This window comes from Cyclopterus lumpus, chromosome 7 (assembly GCF_009769545.1).
Source record: "Cyclopterus lumpus isolate fCycLum1 chromosome 7, fCycLum1.pri, whole genome shotgun sequence".
NCBI classification, from domain to species: domain Eukaryota; kingdom Metazoa; phylum Chordata; class Actinopteri; order Perciformes; family Cyclopteridae; genus Cyclopterus; species Cyclopterus lumpus.
Genome location: NC_046972.1, coordinates 11,351,354 through 11,377,968, shown reverse-complemented (window position 1 = coordinate 11,377,968; position 26,615 = coordinate 11,351,354). Strand labels below are relative to the sequence as shown.

Below are 26,615 nucleotides of genomic sequence, written 5' to 3'. Positions count from 1 at the left end.
GCGGCTTATTCTGGGGACAAAGTTGGGTCTCGTGGTTCGGTGCTGAGTTTTGGAGTGAAAGGGTTACAGCAGTCGGTGCGTAAGGAGACAGATGAAAAAAAAGGCGCATATTCTCCACGTACCCTGCGAGGCTTTGACACAGAGTTTGGGCTGCGACCAGACACCCAACCGGGCATTTGGAGTGGGCTGCACTGGGACTGAGGTGAAAAGTTGGACATAGATAAGTCGATGCGTGACAGTTAAAATATGTTTTTCCTCATTATGGGTTGAATCGTTCCGTTAAGTGCAGCTGCACTTTTTACGCATCGCATGCTAGGTCCGAGATGGGCTTCATTTTTAAATTCGCGCTTTGTTTGTCCACTCAACGCCACTTACATGTGATGTTTTTGCAAACAATTACACTTTTCAACTAAATATTAGGCTCATTGTAAAGCTGCTTTTATTCATAGAGAGATTTGTTTAGGTATCTGTTAGATGTTCCGGTACAATAACCTTGATAGCATGAATACAGTGATACAGTTCCGGAAATTTTGATGTGGACATTTTTAGCGTAGTATTTTTAAACAATAATTCCGCATGGTCCGCGCACCCCCTCTCCACACAAACTAACGCACACACACAAGGTTACTCAGGCAGAACTGACACGCGTTAGGATGTGTTGGGGGAGGGTGTCGCCCCCAGGTCAACAATGGTAGCCTAATAGTTTAATATACCGATTGCTATAGACAGATGACAGTAGGCTGCTGTCTCTCTGGCTCACAGCACTTGACCTCTGAGTAGAATTAAACTTCATGGCAGAAAAGTAGAGACAAGTCAAGTTGTCTGCAGGGACTGACTCCTTCAGAGTACATGCTGTGTGGATTGGATGGCTTTTGACAAGATTTGTCTTGAACACGTTGAGTGCTGAGAGGGTGGGATGAAGAAAAGGGCCCGTTCTCAAGCAAGTTGATAATACCTTATCACATGCTGGAGGATACGAGTTTACTGGCTGGAGAATATGGTTGGTATTTACTAAAAGCGTTTCACTTGTTTGTTTGTTTTTCCAGGGAAAAGTCTCAAGACTCTTATGTCCAAAGGAATCTTACAGGTGCACCCTCCGATCTGTGATTGTCCTGGTTGTCGAATTTCATCTCCAGTGGTAAGAACATTGTATTGGTGTTACACTGTCTGTCTGTCCTTGTGAAGTCCATATGTTGCTACATGGAAAATATAGTTTTAGTTTGACTTGAGGACAACTTCTCCGCTGTGGATATTCAATACATATAATAATATCCTGTATAGTTCATGGTAGTCAAGAAGTTGCCCCATTGGTGAAGGTTGTAACTTGTCAACTGTGCATGCAGAGCTGGAAGATATACAAAATGTGTGTGAAAATATGTATTTGTGATTGTAATATTATGGTAAAGCCCAACATTAGTGTTTTTATAGTTATGTAAAACAAATGTTTTTTTATTCTTTTCATTTGCTGGTGATGAATGATTGTGCTTGCCTGGTTGTAATATTAAGTTATACCAAAATCACAAAATTGCCTTAAAGGTCTTTTTTATTCTACACCGTTGTTTCTTTCCCAAATAGATATTACAGATCATATTCTTGATTTAGAATCTTTAATTTAGATTTAGTTCAGCCTGTGTGAAAGCACGACTAGGCATACTAATATTTAATTGACATATTTGTCACCCAGCTTTACAAACATGAAACCGTGGATGAGTGTATATTGGAGCATTGTCTTTGTCTGTAACCTTGGTGATGGAGACCCTACAGGCACACATGTCAACTTTGATGGTAATTCTTCTCAGCATGAATATCAAATCCACTTTCAGCCTTTCACCGATGCTGAGTATCAAACAGCCCTTTTGATTTAGGCATTGAACTGCCCAATGTGGCTGTTTGACGTTAGGTGTTGTTGGTCGGGCTCCTCTGTCCCATTGTATCTGTTTCCTCACCTGGCTGCTGAACTTTTGTTTGCCCAGTGTGTCCCTCAGGGCTCAGGCCAGGGGCACATTGCCAAACCTTGAGGCTTTGCAGGTGTGTCCCGATTACAGCATCGCCGCTCTGTGTGTTTGTGTGTCAGCTTTGAGCAAGCACACTGCCGGCTCACCGTCGCCAAATCTGTTCACACAGGTGCGAGTTGCGGGTGTGTGTATGTGTCTTTACGTGTGTGTGTTTTTATCACCACGGAGCGCATCTGTCGTCGCTCCCAAGCACTAATCTTGAGGGAAGGGTGTAAGAGGCTTAGCGAGCTACTGAGCGTGGCTACTGCTGATTATTGTGGGCGAGGCACGCAAGGCAAAGGCGGTTTAGATAAGCCGGAGGTGTTTGAGTGATACAGGTAAACTGGTGACATTTTCACAGCCACAAATGAAGACCTGTAAACTGACAAACAGGGTTCATCCAAACGAATTAGCCGAGGGAGGTAGGGGTGCAGGGAAAACAGATAGTAGAAATGTACATGTCTTCATTTTTACTGAAGGATTTGAGCCATGTTTGCTAATGTTCAGGCTCATAGCGGATATCAGAGTGATTGGATTGTGGCTTGCTTGGGCTTGTACAGTTGCACTTCAATTACAGCTGTAACGTAGTAAAACTTTGTCATTGACGTAAGCAGAGATATGAGAGCTGTACGGTTGTTGTTGTTGTTGTTGTTGTTGTTGTTGTAGCCCTCTCTTCCTTTCCTCGTCTGGTGCTGAAGCCTGAAGTCGAACCAACCAAGTGAATACCAAAATGACACTTTCGTATACACATACACACACACACACACACACACACACATACACACACACACACACACACACACACGCACACACACACACACACACACACGCACACATACACACACGCACACACGCGCGCGTATACACACAGGCTAAGTATATTGGCAGCTCCGTGCGAGGCGGTGAGGGTTAGGCGGAGGAGGGAGGGCAGAGGGGATTGAATGGCCTGTACTGGCGTCTCCCTCTCTCCCCACTGACTCCCCTCAGGCCATGGCAGCCAGCACTCCCTCACTGATGAGCTCTCTCTCTCATTCTCTCTCTTTCTCTCTCACTACACACCAACACACACTTTTCACTCACTCACTCACTCATTCACTCACTACACACTATATGTCTGCCTCCTCGCACAAATTACCTCATGCAGTCATTGATTTTGAAAGTTTGATGGCTGAACTTTGAGTGATCTTGTTTCGCTATAGGCGTGAGGCAAGCGGTCATAAAAAAAGTGGAGCAGCTGGTGGGAAGACTTTTCACCTGCCTGCTTAGAGCTCATGGAAGTTAATATGCTGCGTCGACCCGTTCACAAGCTGTTTATAACAACACAACTGTTGTCATACCCACCCGTGTAGAATAACAATATTTTGATGACTATACCTTTGGAGGTGTGTTAGCTTTCTATTAAGCTTGTTGTGTGATAATCAAGTGCTTAAATCATTTATCAACTTAAATTGGTATAAAAGTTGCCCATTGGAATTGTTAGATGTTGCTTATTTTGTTTTGGACTGCACGTCATTCTTTTGCACAAATAATACTCTTGGCTCTGTATGTTTGGGTTTTTGTCTGTTCATACTTATGTGTAAGTTTTCTATCTGTGTCTCAATACATGCATATCTTTGATTTTATTTTTTTTGTACGCCCGCGATGGCTGGCTTGACTTGCCTGCTTGCTGTGTGCGCATGTGTGTGTTCGTGCGTGAGTCTCCTCCCGGGAGAGCTGGGCTTCCTCTGCTCTGTTATTTCAGCGGAACTGGCGGAGGCCGGGAGGAAATTACACTCCCCTCCTCCGGCTCGTAAAGACCTCTTTCAATCAAGGGCTTCTCTTGCAAAGTGGAATTAAACACACACACACACATCCACACACACACACACACACACACACACACACACACACACACACACACACACACACACACACACACACACACAGACAGACATACACAATTTTGCACAAACGTATATATTCTATCTCATTACATTTTCATAATGCCACTTCCAATAGTGTTAATGGGGAAAAGATAATTAAAATCAAAGTGCAACATATTGAGTGAAATATTAGAAGTTGGGCTGTCATGTGACGTGAAGTTGTCTTCATAGATCAACTACCTACTGTACGTGTTGTGTATTTGTGCTAGCATGTGTGTTGCTGAGGTTATGTTGCTATGGTAACACCGGAATCGGTCATTGGCCCAGAAGTGTTTAGAACTGTGGTCGCATCGAGCGTGTTTATGCACTTCTGTGTGCTTCTCTGTGAGTATCGGACACATTAGAGATTAAGTAAGACTCTAATGATATGTGCGTTGTAGGTCTTAATGAGATCAATAGGAATTTAAATATGTGTCAAACATATAGAAATACAGTAACAGTCATACAACTCTTTCTATACAGTAAAAATAAACAGTTTATTTAGCAAATAAGCCATTAGCCGCTAGTGTGCATATCAGCAAGATGTTGGAGCTGAGTGTGTGTACGTGCTCTGTGTGAGCGTCTTAAAGTGTTACTCACTAAATGACTGGATGCGTGTGTGTTTGGATGCGGACGCTGTTAACAGGCAACTAAAATAAGTTGGCGCAGCTGTCTATCAGCTAAATGCAGTTTATCACAACAAAGCCAACAGCGATATTTCTGAAACCCCTCCTCCCAACATCTGTGTGTGCGCACAGATGTGTGTTTGCGTTTGTTCGCCATGTGATTTCCTCTGATAATTGTCACATCAGGCCTTTGCAGACAGTAATGTCCTGTCATAGTTTTACTCATACATCCATCAGTACACTCCAAACCAGCACACTTAATGTATATAAACACAGCATTACTAAAAGTAAATTGTGTTGTACAGTTATATTTACAGTTATATGATCATTTGCTACGTTTATCAGCGATGTAGGTGTAATAAAGTAGATATGTTCTGAATTTCTTGATCACATTCATGCATGAATAGTGTGTATTTAAACCAAACATATTTAGCTTACACATTTTGTGTGTGTTTATTTTTATTTAATATTAATGTGCTAAAAAGTCAGTATGAGAAAGATTAAAGACTCATGAAGCCTACATTTTATAATGCTGGCATAAATGAGGGTCATCTAAGTTAATTTTCCCTCCACAGCATAATTTATGCTCGTCATTAAAATTGTGTATACCTTTATTTCATAGATTGAGCACTGAGACTTTGAGTTGTACTTTTAACAAAGTGTATTAAATGAAAGTTTGTTGACCTTCACATGACATTCTAATGATTGTCAGGATACTTGTTGCGACCAACACAAGAGAAAACATCAGTCGAATTTAGCAATCACAACCTCAAATGCTGGCCCCCACTTCCCCTGTGTTGGTCCGGGGAGGGAGAGGCTCAGCGTACCTGTCCATAAAGCTCCCCTGCAGAGGCCTCGGTGGGCCTTCCCAAACAGGAGAGAAGAAGGGAGGAGGAGGGAGAGGAAGAAACAAGAGGGAAATGGGAGAGACAGAGGCTTGACGCTTGACTGCACCGCCACTGACCTCCCAGCGCCCCCCAAGCAGCAGCACCCCCCCCCCCCCCCCCCACCCCCCCCGTCCTCTCTTCGCCGCCTCTCGCCCTCTGTGCACCTCTCCCCCTCCCCCAATGCTTACCCATCCCTCCCCCTTGCCCTGTGCCGCTCCACTGGGCTGTAACTGCCCGCTCGGCTCAGCGCATGGGGGCCGTGGGTGCAGGAGAGTGTGTGTGTGTGTGTGTGTGTGTGTGTGTATGGGGGGAGGAGGAGGCGGAGGGGGACTAGGTCGCATGCCTGTCTGCCCTACAGTGCTTTCTCACTTTTTTTTCTCTTTCTCTCACATGGCCTTGAACAACCAAGTGTTGCCTAAAGTCTATACATAAACCACACACACACACACACACGCACACGCACACAAACACGCACACACGCACACACACACACACGCACACACGCATCATCCTGAATAAGATCAATTTAGCTAAGTACATTTGCACTTGCATACTGAGTTTTACTTGATAATCTTCATGCTTGATCTCAAGGCAAATTTATAGAAGTAGTATTTTTGATGTTCTTTGTGCAATTAGAACGGAATGATGCACTTAAAGCAGCATGTGGAGACACTCAGGCAGTACTTTAATACCACAACAGCAGTTTAACTCTAAAAGACACATCTACCTGAATCAGAATTTATTTGAGAATTTAAAAGAGTTGACTAAAAATATGAAGCCAAGTCCTGTAGTGTGTTTTAGTTATAGATCTTAAATGTATCTATTTGTATGGTAGAGTAACATGGCTGGAGACGCTCGCCATGCAAAATTAAATATGTGAGTGTTTGAGTCACACCTGTTGACAAAAATGTGTGTTCATGTTGCTTGGTTGATTGATATAATCACACATGTTTTAAGAATACTTTTAAAGAAACATTGGACTCTGTCATCTTTGTTTTGAAGATGTGACACATTGCAGTGATGAGTGTCAAAGAAATTATTGTATGCTTGTGTATTCTGCCATTGCAAAAAAATTAACATTAGATATAGGATTTTACTTACACATACAGTGTATGTCTATATATGTATGTATATGTGTGTGTGTGTATGTATGTATGTGTGTTTGTGTGTGTAAATAGAAGAGTGTACCGTATAAATGGCCACACAGTGTATGTTTGTGGGGGATGAATGGGTCTATTCCTTTACCTCCTGGAAAAAGAACTGTCTATATGAGCATTATATTCTTATGACAGAAGAGTTCAACATGTTTCTAATTACATAGCTGCAGTTTATTCACAGCCGTTCTTGATATTTGCTGTTCTTGCAGATTTTGCACTAAGTTTGTTTTGGTGCACACTAATAATTTGATTATAACCAGATTAGGCTCGCCATTTCTTTTCTATGGCCTGCACAGCATAGTGTGCCTTTGTCTGATTTCGTTCAGTGTTTTGATTCTGAACATGCACCAGAAAGGTCATAGAGTGCAGCGGATGCAAATGGGTGTTTCTATAAACAAACATTTTCATGGCTCGTGATGAAGAAAAAGAAAACAGCAACATTATTTTGGGATGACAGCAAAATGGCTTTCATGTCACCACTATCTCAAAGTAAAAGAGATCGTATTAAGGTGCATGGTAAATTAATCAAAGCGGAAACTATAAACACCAACACCATCTCTCATCCTTCTTGTTTTGTGGCACTAATAGAAGTGGTTTCTACCGGCGACTACACATCTTTAGACATTATCCTTCCTTTCAAGGACCACATCATATTAACTTTATTATTGGGTTACTGAGGAAATCTGGTTACTACGAACCATGTAAACACTTTAATTAAACTATTACTTTAACCTGATTATCCACAGTAATTAGGTTTGCATACTGAGCGATCTCAATTTGACTAAAGCTGACAAATAGTAGATAATCACCTTTTATGGATGCACCTGTGAAAATGTCAGGACGTGTGGTGTCAGAGATGAGGAAGTGAGAGTAAGCAAAGTAAGAATTTGAGTTTTGTGACGAACTTGATCCCAGCCTCACACAAACACAGAGCAGGCAAATTGTTTTGGCCTTGTTATGTGAGCACGGTAATGACTGCTTCATCCCCCCAACCCCCCTCCTCACGCTCATTTTTTTCCTCTCGCTCCTTCTCTGTCGTCTCCTCTTCCCCCTCCCCCTTTCCCCGACTGCTCGCGCCAAGTCGGCCCGCCATCCCGCCTACACACACACACACACACACACACACACACACACACGCACACACACACACACACACACACACGCACACACGCTGCGAGGTAACGGCAGACAGGCGCGTGACTCATTAGGCATTCGTCCCCCAGGGAGATTGCTGGGGGGGCGCGTGCGAGGGAGAGAGAGCGCCGCAGCTGCAGGAATGTCACGGGCGGCTACCGCTGAGTGTGTGTGTGTGTGTGTGTGTGTGTGTGTGTGTGTGTGTGTGTGTGTGTGTGTGCGCGCGTGTGTGTGCGCGCGCTCGCTAATGCTAGTTGGAGCCAGCGGCAGGGCACTGCACCTTTCAGGAAAAAAGGAGAACGAAAACAAAAAAACACTTATTAGTCCTCTTTTTCCACCAAGAGCTCATTTAAAAGTATGAAATATATTTAGAGAGGAAACACTAGATTGCCTTATAATTCCTGCTTGAATGTAACGCCTTTTGCTGGCCAACGTGTAGCTGTGATATTAGCCTGTATTGTCTTTTCAGTACAAGATCATTGTGTTGCTTTTAAAACCAAAACCTTGCTATAAATAAAGGATTTCATTACACCACCCAAATTACTTAGAGGATCCTATATGGCACATTGCTCGGCATAGTTAATCACCAGATTGCTTTTATTTGAAATATGAGAGCTTTCTACTCCAGAGAATGTATGCAGATTATATGTGTTGTCCCTTGAAAGACCAGATTGAAGTAGGCCACATTTCACTTGACATTTCTCAAGACTGTCTTCATTTAGTTATCCCAGAAAATCCACCTCAAACAGCATTCAGTGCCATTTAGTATGGTAGGCTTGTAATAATTCAAGTGTCGTTATCAAGTTCAGCTTCTAGTGTTATTTTCAGAGCATACAGTATCTATTGGATAATGTGTGTATTATATGAATATATGTTGGGAAGTGTCTCTGAATGGTTTTCGGGTTTGACTACCGACATGATATCACCATTTCAATTGTCCGCCTAGATTGTGTAAAAAGTTGGTCAGGGTGTCCCTATGCATGCGCATCTGTACACATGCGTGTCTATTTTTTTTTTTTATAAATGTGAAGGCCAGATATATTTCTTGGCTGCCAGACTGACAGAAAGCGTGGGAGGTGATATTCATAGAAGTGCTTTTAGTGGGACTTTTATGAGAGACTTTTTTCCATGGCTGAGGAGGTTGACCACACAGTAAGGTTGCCTCAGCTCTGTGCACATGCTTGCGTGTTTGTGCGTGCTCGTACGTGCCTGAACGTTCAGGCGCCCTTCCTTTGAGCGCCGTACGTGGGCTGCCAGGGGTGTGTTTTGCTTCGTGTTTTGTTTCGGAGAGCCCTCCCCCGTGCTGCGGAAGTGTTGCCGGAAGCAGTGGGAGCTCACCCCCAGTTCTGCGTCAGTGGCACTAAAGAAAGGATCGGGGCTTTCCGGTAGGAGAGAAGAGGGAGGAGGGGGGTGGGGGGGGGGGGGCTGTCAGCCTGGGTACATCACGGCCATGTGGGTGGTTGTCTACACGCTCATACACACTCACACAGCCTCAGTCACGACTGGTCTTAGACAAACTATTCTTGTATACACTATTTTGCTGGCGTGCTCCAAGTAAAATCCCCTGCTTTAGTTTGGAGGGGAATTCTAAGGAACAGGTGTGTGTGTGTGTGTGTGTGTGTGTGTGTGTGTGTGTGTGTGTGTGTGTGTGTGTGTGTGAGAGAGAGAGAGTACATGCACATACATGCAAATATGTGTGCGTGTAGGTGGTGAGGGTAGTGTGCATGTGCAATTTTATGTTTTCCCTGACAATGGGAAGACAGCAGTAGTAAGACTTGTACTTGGAGGTGGAGCATTTGTATTTAACAGATGTGTGTGTCAGATGAAACTGCATCAGTGGAAAAGTGTTGTTCTGTTGTTCTGATGTGATGTCATGCTCCTGTTTCCTCCCTCTAATGCGCCGGGTTGGATCTCCAGCACTAACTTCCTACAGCGAGGCCTTGTGTGAAAGTAGAAGTATCAGAAAGTGTCCTCAAACATTAGAGCAGAACTTGTAGAAAGCTTCGACAGGAAAGAATAAGCAGGAAAAACCTTTTTTCTGGCAAGGCACGATAAAAAAGAGAAAGGAGAGAAATGTGCGGAACTCTGTGGCCTGCTCATCCTAGGGGATGTTTTCATCTTTCTCTGTCTTCCACCCCCCCAACTCGTTTTAATGTCTGCCATTTGAGAGACTCCAGAGGGGCTGCACCTGTTTGCCTCTTGGCTAGGAGCCCCCAAATCCCTCCTCCTGCCCCCGCCTGCCACTCATGCTGCCGCGCTTCCTGGGATGGAAGGGAGTGAGGAAAGGAGGGAATGGGGAGGAGTGGTGGAGATCGGGGTTGCGTGTGGTGGAAGGGATAGCTGGAGGGCATAAAGGCGTTCGGGAGGAAGCCTAGAGATGTAAGCACAGAGAGAGGGGGGGGGGGATATAGTTTCAAATCCAAGTCCACTCGACACCGGACAGACCCTACTTGTGTGGAGATTTCTCTCTCACATGTTTTGATTACATTTCTGTACTTTTTCTCACCTTCTCTCACCTGTACAAATCCACATCTGCTCAGCTCTCTCTTCTCTGTTAACTTTTCTCCTTAGCCGATCCTTCCCTTGCTCTAATTTCCTTCAACGGCTCAATCTCTTCTACTTTCTCCATCTACCATCTCCACTCCTCTACCCCTCCTATCTTCTCTCTGTGATAGGTCCATGTTAATCTGCAGTGACCTCTTCAGGTCACATTAAAGGTCGCCCAGCTTCCCTTCCTAATGCCCCTAGGGCCACCCTCTTTATCCGTTCTGTCCTCAGCCTGCTCCTGGCAGCTTTGGAACCGAAATCAACCAACCACCACCAACCAACTTTTTTCCCCATCAGTTTGGTTTTAGAACAAATGTAAAAGTATGCCAAACTGTCTGTGTTTGGTGCTGGTGCAGGAAACAGCTTGTTTGAAAAGGAGGCTTCTCTGTTAATGCAGATATACATATACAGGTTGACCTCAGGACCAGAGTACCTCTTAATTATCACGTTTGCATCCTAATATTATCACTCGGATGAGGTATGTTACCTGCATTATACGAGAGCGCCAGCTGCAGCACTACGGGCATGTGGCACGATTCCCTGAGGCTGACCCGGCCCACAGGATTCTCTCTTTGAGAGACCCTGTTGGGTGGAGGAGACCTAGGGGTCGCCCATGTGCCTCGTGGCTTCGTCAGGTTGATCGTTACTTCGGTGGGATGGGGCTGGTACGAGTGTCCGCCTGGAGGATGGCCATACGGAGACCCCGAGAGTACCGTTGGAAGGTGGATGCAGCAACGCGCTGCCTTGGCGCATGCCCTCATACCTGACCTGACCTGGAGTGGCAGATGCTGGACATTTCCCCATGTATCCATTGTGCTGTTTATTAATCACTTAAAGCTAACTATTTAGACTTCTGTGCTCGCTTGCCAACTATTTTTCATGTGTTACGTGTTACGTGTTACATCTGACTCAATGTGTGATATATATTTTTTTAGCAAATTGCAATCTTGAGAGCTATTTCAAAATCTTTCCACATACCAACCATGGCAACTGCAGAAGGTACCCCCTGGAGTACAAGTACCCCTGGTTGACAATTACTGATTGTAAGCAAGATAACACTGCACAAGATAGCGGGTAAATTCTGCAAAGTAAAACTGAGGTCCATTTGCATTGAAGTCTTGATTTGATTTGATTTTCATTCAATGTGCTGCAATACAAAAAAAGGCTCTTGCAAATGATCGGAACCATAAAAATGGCAAACACTGAGAAATGAGTTATACATGAATCCTGTTGCTAAAGTCTCCTTTTTCTTTGTGCCTCGCTGTGCAGAACCGCGGACGCTTGGCTGAGAAACGTACCATCCCCCTTCCCCCTAATCGGGTGCCCAAGAAGGAGCTGGCCTCCATCTTCAGCAGTGACGACAGTGAAGGCAGTGAACGAGCCAGTGGAGATCATGCCCACATCAAACAAGAGGATGAGTTGCATTACAGTATCATGAGAAAGAGGTGAGGCACCCGTGACTTCAATGTAGTTTGATGGACAGCCCAAGCGTTCGATGTTTGGGTCCCATGTCATTCTTATCAGATACCAGTTGATATCCCTTTACTTCTTACATGCAATACCATACACAATGTGGCTTTCCTGCCATTAAAGCGTCCAAAAAACAATGTTGCCAAAGCAATCATATGAATATTTATCTTGAATTTTCATTGCTTTTTCTTAAATCTTTTGACACTCAGAAGTCACTAAAAGTGATTTGAGGATCATTTAGAAGTGTTAAGGACTCATTTTGAGATGAACAAACACAGAACCGTGTTTCAAAAATAAATGTAGAGCTTTTGCTTTGGGATGCCTTATGGAAGGATGCGATGCTTCCTGCAATGTTGAATGTGTTAATTGGTTTGTTGAATTGCGTTTTGCTGCTCCTGCCAAGTCTCAGTGTATCTGTCTTGACTTAATATTGAATGACTGAGCCACCTGAGTCACCAGTGTCTGCTTCGTTGCATCCCATGCTGTTAGATCACAGAGTGTTTGATATAAAACATTCATAAGGCATTGCTGTTGCGTTTTCATGTCATGTTATTGCATTTTTTCAGCTTAAGTGTCAAGAACATTTTTGAAATGGTGATGAAAGCATTGGAATCCATGTTCATTGTGAAATGCATTGTGCAGCACGATTGACATTTTCAAAATGTTTTAGAGCCAGTGGTATGAAATGAGGAAAAACCACGAACAGACTTGGTGTGACAGACTGAGATTAAGAGAGGAAGTAGTATATGCTGCCTCAAAAACATGCATGGCCCAGTCAGTCTCTGGATCCTCATCCGTTACAATCAGGAGGGAAGTCAAATTCTTGACAGGAATGTCTGTTTTGTTTTTAGTGTTACCGTTGTCATTTTTGAGAACTTATAATATCAATACTACAAATGTTTTCAAAAATGTCTCACATTTCAGTTTTGAATCAGTAAATTGCTGTTTGACAAATGGTCAAAATGGATTAAGAGCGCTCAGGAGTTGTAGTAGATTGGGTTTGTCACAAAAATGTGAACTGCATTTCCTAAAAGCCTGTTTGGATTCAAGTGAGTACTTATGTTCATATCGTCATACTTGCAAATTCACGTATGCAGGGTGACAGTGAGGTCACCACATTACGATGAATCAAATAACTTTGAAAGACGGCGTTCCCACTCTCTTATGGCAAACAATCTGCTGTGTTACAAACTGAAAAAGATGGGAATAAAATTATTTTATTTGCTCTTTTTACAATCATTACTTTGATCCATTTTAAGTGACAGAAATTAAGACATTTTCAATATGGAATAAACATCACATGGATTTGTGTGATTACTTGGTATGTACATGACAGACCATGGACGGATATAATGCAGAAGCTGTTCATTGATTAACCTCAGAAAGTCCCCAGCTGCATTATAAGCAGCCTGTGCAACCTCATTACAGGAGGGGATGTTTTTTTTTTTACGTCTTGAGACTTGCGTGTGACACAGCGGACAGCACAGCAACTGTGAAGCTTTAAATGGATCCGTTAACCTCATTTAAGAGGGCTTCCCCTCCCCCTGACACTTGTGCCGCTGGCGTGTTAAGATGATAATGAATTTAAAGAACACTTATGACTAATATGTCAGGCTTTTACCCTTTGAAAGGCGACGGACTCGCTGGAGCCGCAGCTCCGGTCTGTCCTGGGCATCCGTCTCAGCCCTGCTTTATCCCCCAGCGCAGGTCTGGACGAACGGGATAATGGGATGTCCAATCACGGAAATGTGATTTCTATTGACCGCAGCTTCGTAAGTGAGTCGTAGAAGGGTCTTAACAAATTGGATTTGGCCAATGGATGTGAAAAATACAGGGCCTCTGTATACATGTGTGAGCGTATCTGTGCTGTCTCATCCACACATCATCAAGGCTGGCGGCAGCACAGCGTTACCTGCTGTCACTGCACTTTAATCTACATTTATCCAAATGTTTACATAATGCTTTATGCAGCAAATTAACTTCAGGTGGCATTACATTAAGAGAGACCTTCTCCACACATAAAGATATGTAATGTTATTTAGAAGAGGATTTATCTGTCAGTGTCAACAAGTGCTGCTTTCATCGCTCAGCATTCTCATCCGGACGCCCTCTCAAGTTCATTATACACCAGCCCACCTTCTTTTAACCAGATTAATGTTAATATTCGCCGGCTTTACAGACTATTAGTTTACTTAGTGCTCCACTGCTGAATAAGCATATAGAGACTGAAATGCTGCCAAATCACGGAGCCAACCAAATAATCGTTACCACAATAAGTTCTAAAGAAGCTCCTTGGGGGTCAGACCCAAAGTCTAATGTGGCGCCTGTGAAACACAACAACTGCAACGTAGAAACAAAATATAGTTTTGTTATCACCTTTGGTGTGTTGCCTTGGTATCGGTGCTGCAGATTGTTTGCATCTGACTTTCGTTAACACTGATTTATGGATTCATCTCAGGGACTAAATATTTCATACCGATAACCTTTTAATCTGTTATTACTCAAGGGCAAAACACTACCTTAGTGTTTGTTTCAGTTGGCCATAGATAACAAGCCTTTGATTGAAAAGTGCTGACTGAGAGTCTGAGTAATTACCCAGCAACCAACGTGGATTTTATAAGTTATACCCGCTGACGTCTGTCTTTCAGCTTTTGCCTTGTAGAAAGAAAGAAGGAACCCACCGTACCCATTATCAACATTCACCAAAACAAGCAATGGCAGTTTCTCAGTTTTGCTGCTTCATCACTTACATAAACAAATGCTTCCTCCTACAATAGCAACAACATGGACTGACTATCAGTGGCTAACACTGGGCCTCCCCTTATAAGGGCCATCTTGTCCTCTGCTCTTCCACTCAGCAGGGAGTAAAGCTGATTGAAACAAGCAACTTACTAAATTCAACATAACATACTACCATCCCATCTCATTATTTTAGATTGGCATCTCTATTTTCAGCAGCAAGGTTATAGTTGGAGTCCTTGTTTCCGTAATCTTGATATACCTGGTTATAGCCTTGAATTGTCTCCCGCTTGATTGTGTTTCTCCAGTTTCACCTCAGTGAAAATTGTGAGCTTCGGTGCTCATTGAGAGAAAACCGTAGTGTTTTTGATGCAGTTCATGCTGATAGGAGGCTGATTTGTGAAATTTGAAGCAAACAGAAACTTGTCTTCACAAACATGAAAAGGAATCTGATATTATTATTTACTATCACAGGTTTTTTTCAGTTGCTCCATGAAAATAGATATTTTCACGGAGCAGCATTGGCTTGAATTAGTTAATGGTGCTCTGTACTTAATCTGTGCAATAACCACAGAGAAAGAAAGGCTGTGATGCTGAGTTAGCTGCTATTGCATTTGACATTCTGTCCTCTGGCTTTATTGAACAACTGTGTCATTGCCTTATGCCAGTAGGAGGTCACGGACGGTGTGAAATTACTGGAAATGGCCCTCCCCTAAAGCACTAATTAGTGAGCTTGGAGGTTTTATAGCTTTCGCTTCAAGAATCTTTGGCTTTGTTTACACGCGTGGCAACCATGGCAACAGAGTCACAGCAATTTAGTAGTTGATTGGGCGTTGGCTAGAAGCTAACGTTCGTTGTTTCCACATAGGGAGTTAACAGACAAAACTCCCTATGACAAAATCATGAACACAAAATGAAAGTCAGCAGTGTTCCAGCAATTTAGATTTGGCATTGGCTTGAAGCATGAGGTTCATCGTTTCCACATGTTAAGAACAGAGTGTATACTATTCATGTTCTGTGATACAGTATGTTGAAATCAGCTGATGATATTAAGAGTTTTAGCCTTTCATATAGTACAACAATGTGCTCTTTGAAAGCTCAAAATGATTACCTCACACTGTAACTAACAGATAATTTCCTTTTCTAAATGTTGATTTTTTTTAGAATTAAAAAAAGAAGATACAAGTGTGAGCCAGAGGAGAAATTAACAGTAAAACCAGCAGCGTGTGCATGGCTCAGTGCAGGGGAACGTAAATGCAACATGGCGGACTTACCTCATTCTAATATATTGTACTTTTCTCTCCTCCCTTGGCTGCCTTATCGACCTCATGTCAGCCTGCACAGCAGAAGAACAACAAGGAGAAGTGAAGCCAGGCTACTCTTGGTTATTTATGTATCTATTTCTCTATTTATTCATTACCCCCTCTGCTTGCAGGGTTCCCAGTTGCGCGTTGCCTTTCGATCCAACTGTGAGCAACATGACAATTGTGTTTCCGTTACTTGTAGGAATCAGACAAAACATAAAACGTATACGGAAAAGATCAATATTCCTGCTTTAAGCTTTACGTGCCTAAAGCATAGGTATTTCCTAAATAGAAGACTTTCATTATATATTTTTCCCTTCAGAGCGTCAAACAAACTTTACTCATTCCTTCCTTTTCTCGGAATTCTGCCCAAGTCCATATTTGACCATGCTGTGGTTGCTGAACATTACATGTTGCCTGGTACTCTTTAAATGTTGCTGTGGGCCAACTGTGCAGGTTGGAGTTGGCTCTGTGTTCGGGCTGTTGTCTTAAGAGCAGAGGAGGGTTCGCAGTAAACCTGCGAGCACCAGATGTTACACAGTGCTTGCGACCTGTCTCTCTCTTTTCTCTGTCTCTCTTGCTCTCTCTCCCCTTCCTCTCCTCCTCCTTCACATCCCTGCTGTCTGTCTGTCAGCACTTTCCCAGTGGTGGTGTGAGACATGGCGTCAGGATGCCTGGGCTGCCAGCTCCTGCCAGCTCACACTGTGACCTCCAGCCCCGCCACCTCAGCTCCGCGTGCCAATGCCACAGCAGGCCACTACTGGGCATTTATTCCTGAGGCGACAGCCTTTGCCAGGAGAAGAGTTTTTTTTCATGTTGTTTGGACTATTTTCAAAAGTAACTCGTACTTTAATAGTAGAATGGAGGACAACCTTTTCTTAAGAAAGAGCCCCAACAAGTGATCTGATCAGTTTATACTGGAATAGTTTTACTTTGTCATTGTTATGTTTTTATCAAAACACAAATTCAGAAATACATACTTCACTTGCCATTACTGTGAAAAAAATATAGAAAAACATTTTCAATATTGAGTTGTAGGGGCTACAATAAGTGATAAGTGTATTTTAGATTCATAGACCAGAAGCACTGAAAAGGTAGTTATTGTCTGAAATGCAACGAGTATTAAAGTTCCAAGCATTGAATGCTTAGTCTGATTCGTAGACATTTTCCCTTTGATTCTTTGATCCGAAATTTCCAGACCTAAAGCAGTAAAATGTCTAACTTTAGACTATATATATTCACTTTAATCAAACTTCATTTACCGCCGATAAAAAAAGGACTTAAAACATAATTATATTCCCAGGTACAAGTCAGGTAATGAAAATGTATTGTTTTGGTATCAGCACCTAAACTCTGGTCTTTTAAATTGATTGCCAGCCCTTGTAGAACTTTGATTAGTTATACAGGCTTTGCGGTATCATCTCAGTAATACTGCATACCTGTAGTATGACAGACGTTGAGTATTAACACATCTTAGCCTTCCTAGGGTCTGGGTCAGTGTGTCTGTCCTGTGGCTGGAGATGAGCGGTGCGTTATTGACCAGTTTAGGGATGAGCTGAGGATGAGATGATTGTCTACGGTGTGCACCTGGGTGATAAGAAGGCAGCTCATGTCCTTCTTTGCTATCGGGCCCGACAGCCACACTATACCCCCCACCCCAACCCATCTCATCCTCTCCAAGGCTTCTGTCCTTCCCTGCTAACCCCGGCTCTAGGAGCTCCTTAGGGAGCGCTGACTCAGGTGACTGGGTTTTAAATCCCCCCCTCCTCCTCATCTTCCAGTGCTTGAGTATGACCTTGCCTCCACCCAGAGAAAGAAGGGGGGAAGGGGTTGAGGGAGGGCAGAGGCGGTCAGGGATAGGGCTAGGACCTCATTAGCCCAAGCCGAGGCGGGACAGCTCAGGAAAAGTGTGCTAATTACCCTACTAATAATGTGCTTGCCGTTCATGGCTTAGAGCGGCTACTTCGCCATGAGATAATAACCCCATCACCTCGCTGAGAAGTTCAGGATGGCTTTATCATGATCACTTTAAATGATGTACAGAGGGTGGTGTTATAACGCAGCTAGCTAGAATTTGGCTGCAGTTTCTCACAGTGGAGCGTGTGCAGTGTTTGCAATGTGTGCTTTGTTGTCACTTGGTGATACATTATTAAAAACTTAAACATTTAAATTAAACCTTTTCTCTTAAACCCTGCACCTCATTTTGTTTTTGAAAAAAAACATTGGGCTCTCAGACACAGCTACTAATTTTAGCGAGTTACACTCTAAAAAAAGAAGTCTATCATCAGTCTGTTGTAGTCACAACCGAATCAAGCGTCTACTTGCTTAGCAACCGGTGGCGACTGTTTTGTCTGAGACCGTTTTCTGAGTCATTGGTTCTCTGTGACTGAATGGTGACCGGTGAAGCCAGCATGGCGGGCATTAGGCCCTCCAAGCTTTCCTCCATCTTTTCTGTTAGCGTGTGAAAAACAGCTTGGCAACCGACAGCCTGACATTACAGCAGGAGCCTGTAATCATGGGACTGTAAAAAAAACCAAATCCAGCAGCCACAAACGGTGTGGCCTCGTCATAGTGGTGGCAGCTAAGAGCCATTCACCGCTTCTGTCCCATAAACTGTGCTTGCTATGTCATACCAGACCCCCTTAGATGATTCTGCTTTCAATAAAGTTGCCAGTTAATTCTTTAAACAAGATTCCGACTGACACGAGAGGATGCTGATACCAACCAACTGACATGTTTAAATACTAGACAAAATCATAGTGTGCATGACATTTCCTGTTCATTTGGGCTTTGGGACGTTATTCCATGTAGTAAACAGTAAATTATATTTAGACTGTTACCTAAAACATATTTAACCCGGTACCGTTCCGACCACACAAGCTGTTTGTTATTACATTGTAGCTACACTGGTATTGCGCGGCTGCTATACTCCTCTCAAACTCTAAGGACTGATTTACCTTCATTTTGCCATTTAATGCAACCAGGATGGTAATCAGATTGCAAATGAAATACTTTATGACACAGTTGTTTGAGTCTATTGGTGTGGGGAAGTAAGAAAGGCAGCTGGGGAAGCCTTTGGAAGGGCTCCAACCAGATCTGGGCCTAATCTGTAAACCCTCCTCCAGCTCCTCCTGTGGGCGCTGAAGGACAGGACAGGGCGTTTGAGAGACTCTTGTGCATAGTTTTGTTGTGAAGGGCCACCTGTTGAAGTGCAGGCATATGACAGTAGAAAGGAAGACATGAAGCCCAGTTTCATATCACACAGATTATTTGCATTGTCCTTTACATATTTTATTATTAATAAGTAAGTCAGACCTGTTCAAGGATTGATGGATATTCAGTTTTTCATCATCTTTCTTTTAATGTTAAGTTATTGCCATTTTTCTCTAAAACAGCAGTTGGCGGCCCAAGTTAATAAGAGCCATAATCAGGTTTTAAGCAGCTGAACTACTTATGAGTTGTGAATATGTTCGTTAATACATCTTAGTGTGGAAGATGAGTTGGGATGAGAACCAAAAGTGCTGGGTGCGGTAGTCTGTCAGAGTGTATTACACACCTCAGAGCTAAGAGCCAGTTGATAGGACAGCCACTTGTAGCTGCTGAGTCTGTGTAGAGGTATGCATTTTAGAGAGTTTAGACTGCCCTGTCTGGATGGAGGATTTTTGTGGTAAATAGTGCATGAAATACTATGAATTTATCACACACTGGTTTGGATTGCGTTGTGGAATTAAGTTTGTTTGGAGCTGATTTTAAATGTGTTTATTCTCCTTTTTTGTGTGTGTGTGTGTGTGTGTGTGTGTGTGTGTGTGTGTGTGTGTGTGTGTGTGTGCGTGCGTGCGCGTGTGTGTGTGTGTGTGTGTGTGTGTGTGTGTGTGTGCTTTACAGTCGTGACAGTGACCTCTCTACAATCATCTCCAACCTGCACCACACCAGACAGCACGGCATGCCCGAGGGCCAGTCAGCCTCCGACCACAACACCAGTACTGGACACACAGGTAGGACCCCCAGTGACGCTCTGTGTGTGTGTTTAAAGGTTTGCCAGGATGTTTTATTTCTTTTTCTTTTCTTTTGAATTTCTCTATTTCTGTCTTTGCATTTAGACTGATGATATACACCCCTCCCTTTAAATCTTCTGTAAGATATGTAAACGTTTCATTATCCATTTAATTTACCCTAATTTGTGTGCTTTGAGGGAACTTAACATAAGCGTATTACTCATTCCTGGAGGTCGCTCTCAATTTGATTACTTAATGGTCTTCCCACATTGTCTGCCATACCAGGATTTTTGTTAAACCCCCTGTTTTAAATTACTTCTGAATAAATAGCTTTGTTTGCCATTAATCCAGTTTCTTATGGGCAGAGGAACCATGTTGTGCACGTGCTAAGAGCTTTTCTTCCAGCTTACAGACAGAACACAGACAGTATTTAATCACAGCTATTTGTCAAGTAGCTTGTATGAGGATATTGTGTCGCCTACAAAGACATATGTTTGTAAAACAGCCTCTGTGGATATCTCTATTTAGCAATCAAGCTACTGTACTGGATGTTTCTGTCATTTTCAAGATATATGTTTGTGTCGTGTACGGTATCCCAACAAGGTATAATTGAGTGCAACAGGGCTTCACAAGCAACGCAAACACATTATCATATAATTGCGTATTTAAAATGATTATATTATCAATACAGCTTTGAACTGATATCAGTCACACATAGGATGAGTTTTGTGGATGACTATAAACTTTGTCTCAACTGATGTTGTAGGCTCTTGCATTATTAATTTCTTTTATTTGAAATGTTTATCAGGATGTCTTTTCTCAACGCTTAACCCATGGAAGTCAGTTTAGAATTAATAATAATAATAATAATCCATTTAATTTATATAGCGCTTTTCAAGATACTCAAAGACACTTTACATGTTACACCGTAGACACAGCTACGGGGAGCAATGCAGGGTTAAGTGTCTTGCTCAAGGACACATCGACTAGGGGGATTGAACTGCCAACCCCCTGATTGAAAGATGGGCATGCTAACCACTGACCCATAGTCGCCCCACAAACTATAGACATTATTGTCAATGTAAACTATACTAGTTTATATTTCTTTTTAATATCTGCTGACATCCAAATTCTAAAATACTGATCATGAAAAAATAATCAGCTGAATTATAAAAATATTTTCTTTTTAAACAAATACATTCACCTTTAATTAACAAATGAGTTGACTTGTTATCAGTGAAGACCATACCTTGCTCCAATGTTGCCCTGTGTTTGACCCTGTCCCTTCTTATAACATTAGCCAGAGGCACAGCTAGAACCATAATCAGTCCAGACCCAACACCTCCATACCCTCTCTCTGTGTGCTCATCTCCTCTGTCTGCCAGATTAATTGTCCATACGGTGCCTGTGATATCAGCTGGGGTGGGTGGAAGGTGGAGGGTATTAGACTGCTCAACAGCCAACCCAGCCAGTGTCTTAAACCGCAGCTTGTGACGGATTTCCACCCAAATACCGGCCTAATCAGCCGCTAAACTTAATGGAGAAATCCGAGCCCTGGGTAGTTATTTTAATGGAGGAAGACACAAGGGGATAGAGGTGGGCAGGTGGGGGTTGAAGGAGGAAAGGGTGAGCACAGTGTGTCCTACGCCAAGGGGGGTCTAAGACCCTAAAATCTGTCTGTTTGAGCACTAAAGGGAGATTTAACAGGCTGCCTAAGCTGCTCGCTTTGTGTCTGTAAACAAGTCCAAGCCGATCAGCCACTGGCTCCAACTCTGTCTGCCAGTGAAATTAGACGCACACACGTTCACAAACGCACAATTACACACAAATAACACGTAGTTATACAGATGTGTGGCAACGCAAAAATAAACACATGTTTAAATTTGCATCCAAATAAAGGTGGGTGTAATGTGTATGAAGCAGTGGATTATTTCACTTTGAGATAGATGAGACAGCTTGCTGTATAATATTTTGTTTACTCTGTTCTGTCAGTCAACTCCCCTATTGGCCTTATCCTCCAGAACGTCATTCAATACACTGTGGAGGGAGAACATTGAAGAGGCACAGGAGTAAGATAGGAAAGAAATTAAGGATAACATAAAGGAAAAGTCTGCAGCAGAGAGAGACCGAGATGCATTGATGCAAGCAACATTTGGAAATGGAGAGCAGAGAGAGACGAAAGAAAGATGAATGAGTGCGGTGGTGGTATCAGGGGAGGGCAGGCGGCAGCTATGGCGGCGGGCGGCTTTGTATGTTGTTGTGTGTGTGGGTCAGGAGGAAAGGGAAGCAGGCTTGCCGGGTCGTCTTTGCGCCGTAGTGGGCCGTTAATTAAATCTGAGGGACAGACAGGAGGCCTGCCTCCCTCCTTCTCTTCTCCCCTCCCTCCGTCCCTCCGTCCCTCCCTCCCTCGCTCTCTCACTCCCCAGCCGCTGGCTATTCAGAGGCTCTGTGAGAGGGGGAGGGAGGAGGGAGGAGGGGAGGGTAGAGCAGGGGCGCCGACGCTGAGAGTCTGGCTGCCTGTGGAGACTGTAAACCGTGGCTCTGCGGTCAGACTGGAGACTCAAACGGGCAGATAAGGTGTTTTTGGACCGCCACTCTCTCTCTCTCCTCTGCTCCCTGCACTCAGACTCTCAGAGGCAGTTACAGCCTGTTGGTGTGTGTGTGGTTGGGGGTTGTAGCGGTGGTTGGGGTTTGAGCACATTTTTGTGTGTGTGCACCTTTCCGTGTGCGGTTTTTAAATGCCTGGCTTTAGATGTTTGCTTGCGTGTGAATCTGCATGCAGCGCAGCATGTTTGTGCAAGACCTTCTTTTTCAAACTGATTGTGAATGAGGATGGCTCTTAAAATATTACCAGGCAATTCTAAACAAAAGCAAACACTCCAGGATTTCTAATGATATGACTTTTCTTAATAACTATCATAATAATGTCTGTCTCTGCCCCGGACTTATTATAAACAAAACACTGTTGCTGGAAACATCACTTCTTCACCACCTGTACACAGATGATGTTTACAGGTAGTACATACTACTGTACCAGACAGAGGGCCTAAAGAGCAACACAATAATATCTTGCAAAAATAGCCAGTAGGTTTAGTTTTTATTGTGTTACACAACAATATGCGTTGCAAAGGGGACATTTATTTATATGACAATGTCCCAGATTTTCACTTTAAGGTGAGTCATACTTTAGTCAGTTGACTAGACTTCCAAATCTTCCTCCGTGATTTTCTTTATCCTTCTTCTTTAGTTGTGTTCTTCTCTCTCCACCTCTCTTTATTTCTATCTTCCTGTTGAAAAGACATACAACATGACAAACATTGGATCAGTGTTACTGTGTGTGTACATTTGCACGTGTTGGAGGTGGCGCATCTTCTCCTCAGCGTGAGCAGAAGCGCCTCTCTTCCCATCCCCATCAACCACCCCCATTCCTCCCCCATCCTCCCCTCCCTCTGTCAGCTGCATCGGCCTGTAAGCCAATCAATGGCAGGGCTTTCAGGGCCGGCGGAGGCCCCGGCGCACGGAGGGGGGATCAATAAGTTATTAGCACCATTCTGTCAGCTGTAATGTGGAGATTGATCGGGGGGCTGCGGCTGGCGGCCCACCCCACGTCCCCGCCTGTCACTTCCTCCCCCCCCTCTCTCCGCACAGCCCCCCCTCACCGGCCTGATAAAGATGACAGATTAACGGAGTAAGAGAGGAATTAAGGAGTCTGGCTGTCTGAGCTGTCACCACGCTCCATGGGATGGAGAGTGGAGAGGAAGAGGACTAAAGTTTGAGGGAGGAGAGGAAATCAGAGAGTAAAGAGGAATGCATGCCTGATGGTTCGCCCTGGTGGTGTCACATGAAGGAGGAAGGGGTTTAAGTCCCGCTGTTTCCTCTTTCTCTATCCATTTTCATCCCTCTTTTCTCTAAGTAGGAGGAACGGCAGATAAGGAGGAGGTTAACTAGCAAAGAAGAACTGAAGCAGAGGCTTTTTTCAACCACCCAACTCAAAAAAAAAAGTTAGCCTGTATTTATTGACCAGAAATGGGAAAAACAAGGGGCTGTATCATAGCAGCTAATGCTATTTTGACTTAATTATTGCACTCTTTTGACAGTAAAGTCACAGTCGACTCCTGACTCCATAACCATTCATTCTTCACCAGTATTAACAAGCAGGTGGTAGGGAAATGCCCGGGGTAGCAAACTGTAAGCAGTGTTAGTGGGAGTAAAAGTGTTAGCATAGACGCTAGCAGAGCTCAGGGTTCGGCATTAAAAGGGAGCGCCGTTGCTCTAAGAAGCCCCATTTAATTGGCTTTAAAAGCTTTCCGCCCTCAAATCTCTGGCCCTCGGGCACTTGCTCAGGAGACGCAGTGTCTTGAGTGAGGTCGGCTCAAAAGACAACTCAAGTGTGTGTGTGTTTGATCATGAGAGGGTCTGTGCGTGTGTGTGTGCGTGTGCTAGATGAGGGGGTTTAACTATTAGGGGTTCACGCTTTATTATTCCAGCAATAAGATAGATGGAGATATTTTTGTGTACTAAACCTTATTTGAAAATGAGAAGAAAAACAGAATTAAATATAAAAAGTTTGGACAGAAAAAGTAAAAATTGTGAAAGACATTCAATATGTGTGTGTGTACTTTTCCATTAGCGTCCCCCCTTCCGCCTCCCCTACACTGTCTCCTTAGGATGGTATAGGGAGTGGATCTCCTCAGGACCAAAGAGGCAACATCAAACACTGGATCATTAGTGAACCTTACTCTCTCCCTTTCTTGTTTGCTCACTCGTCCTCTCATCAACACCGGGGCTCCTTCAGCAGCCCAACATCCTCGGAGTCCTGTCTAAATGTCTGTCTGTCTCTTTTTCCCGTCCCTGTCTATCTGGGTCTAGATATAGTGAAGAAAGAGCATATGTTTGGGTTAAGGGTTAAAGGTCAGACTCCACTCTAGCTTCACTCCTCTGTTGGCGATTGTCCATGCGTTGCTAAGGTAACACATGGACACGACAAGACAAATTTGCTAAGAAATAGTTTTTTTTGTGCCCCTGTTCATTGTTTCTTCACACTGTTTACACATGCTGTGCAAATGATGAAAAATTGCTTTGTTGAAAAAAAGAGAAAGAGAGCGTGGATCCATTCTCCTTGAAAGAGGAATGGGGGGGGGGGGGGGGGGGGGGGGGGGGGGGGGGGGACGGGACACACGGACACTTCCCATCCTTATAAATACGCACGAGAAGTGAGAGAGAGTAATACGGGAAGGTGTATGCGATAGAAATAGAGAAAGAAAGAAAAAGAGAGAGAGAGAGAGAGAGAGCAATGACAAACAGCCTTCCTGCCGGCACTGCATGCAATGTGCTCTGAATCCCCTCTCTCTCTGATTAGGACCATATTGATTTGAGGTGTGTATGAGGGGGTTGGAGGTGAGGCGATTGGGTGGGAAGGAAGAGAGGGATAAGAAGGGAGGAGGAGGAGGCAGTAGGGGTTGCTATAATTGTACACTAGATGCTCCTCTTTGGTGGCAGGGGAGGAGGTAGGGGGAAAACAGGGATGAAGAGACGACGGCAGGGAGGGTGTAAATGGGAGGAGAGAGAGAACTCCTAATGGGAGGAGGTTGCAAACACACCAATCTGAGAAAGAGACAAAGAAATGAGAAATGAGGCAAAAAGATCGGAAGTGTGTTTATGAAGGGAGGACAGCAACAGGAGAGGGGAGTATCTGTCGTGGAGGTACAACAACTGAAAATACATATGATATTGACATAATGTAGCCTGAGAGGCTCTCATGCACTTAAGTTCAGTCAGAGCATTTTGTGCCAACATCTGGAAAAAGAGAAGAGAGGAAGACCAGTGATAACACTTTAAGACAGACTGTTGGAAAGAGACGTTGGAGGAGACACAGAGAGACGGAGACAGAGCCCTCCTCCCTCGTTCAAATAGACAAACACACATGTGAATGAGCAAGGCAGATCTGTCATCCACGGCGGGACTCATCCCCGCTCATATCTGACAGAACAAGCAAATCTCCAGACACCCGTGGCTGGCTTTACTTGCTCTCTTTCTCTCCATCCATGACTTTTCTTTTTCTCTTTGGCTCTTCTTCACTCCCTTTCTTCTAAATTTGCATTTCCAAAACAGCTGCCATGTATAGAGGTAGGCATAGAGCAGAACTTCTTTATCAAGCTTTTACTTTGGTCATTTAACTGTCCGCTCTTTCTCTCTTTGTGTGCTTACAGATGACCTTCTAGGAAAGAGAAGAAGCTTCTCTCCCAACAGCAGCAGCGAGTGTCCCTCTGACAGCAAGAAGTCACGTAGCGTATCCCCCAAAGGTAAGAAGACCATGCAGAGAATTTGTGACTTTACAGATGTGCTTGGACGGACATTTTCTGAAAGAAAAGCAGTGAAAATTGTCGTGGGAAAGAAGACAGAATGGCTGAGTTAAAGTTAAAATGAAAGGATGTAAACTGAGGAGTGAAGAGGAAAACATGAGGTGGTGCTGGTTTAGCTGCTGGTGGTCAGTGTTAGCGTGATACACATGTGGAACCGTGACGTTTTTGCCTGCTAGATTCTGCTGCTAACCCAATACGATTGATGTTTTGAGTGCCACAAAAGGAGAATTTGTACTGCTGAAAACATTGAGAGATGACATTAGTAAAAACTCTATAGAAACTTTTCTTCCCATGTACAATGTCTGGATTCCTCTGGTCACTCAGGGGCTTCACTGAACAGTTTTTTTTATTTTGTGACTACATCTGCAGTAAAAAATAGTCCCAATGAAAACAATGATTTTAACAAGAAAACAGAACATGGGTGGTAGGGAAATGCCAGGGGTAGCTCCAAATGCAGAACACACAGTAATTGGGTATTTAATAATATCATTTTTGCTGC

At 43.6% G+C, this 26,615-nt stretch overlaps 1 protein-coding gene across 5 annotated transcripts in view; it reads left to right on the top strand.

Moving 5' to 3' along the window:
* Positions 1 to 26,615, top strand: part of samd11 (sterile alpha motif domain containing 11) — a 48,955-nt gene that overhangs the window by 1,143 nt on the left and 21,197 nt on the right. For 3 of the 5 annotated variants that reach the window (XM_034536569.1, XM_034536567.1, XM_034536568.1), the window contains exons 2-5: positions 1,047 to 1,138; positions 11,516 to 11,691; positions 19,645 to 19,754; positions 25,964 to 26,056. In XM_034536569.1, the coding sequence (XP_034392460.1) occupies positions 1,047 to 1,138; positions 11,516 to 11,691; positions 19,645 to 19,754; positions 25,964 to 26,056 (471 nt within the window). Of the gene's footprint in view, positions 1 to 35; positions 203 to 254; positions 941 to 1,046; positions 1,139 to 11,515; positions 11,692 to 19,644; positions 19,755 to 25,963; positions 26,057 to 26,615 lie in introns of those variants that run through there. The other 2 variants (XM_034536571.1, XM_034536570.1) reach the window with 2 other exon arrangements.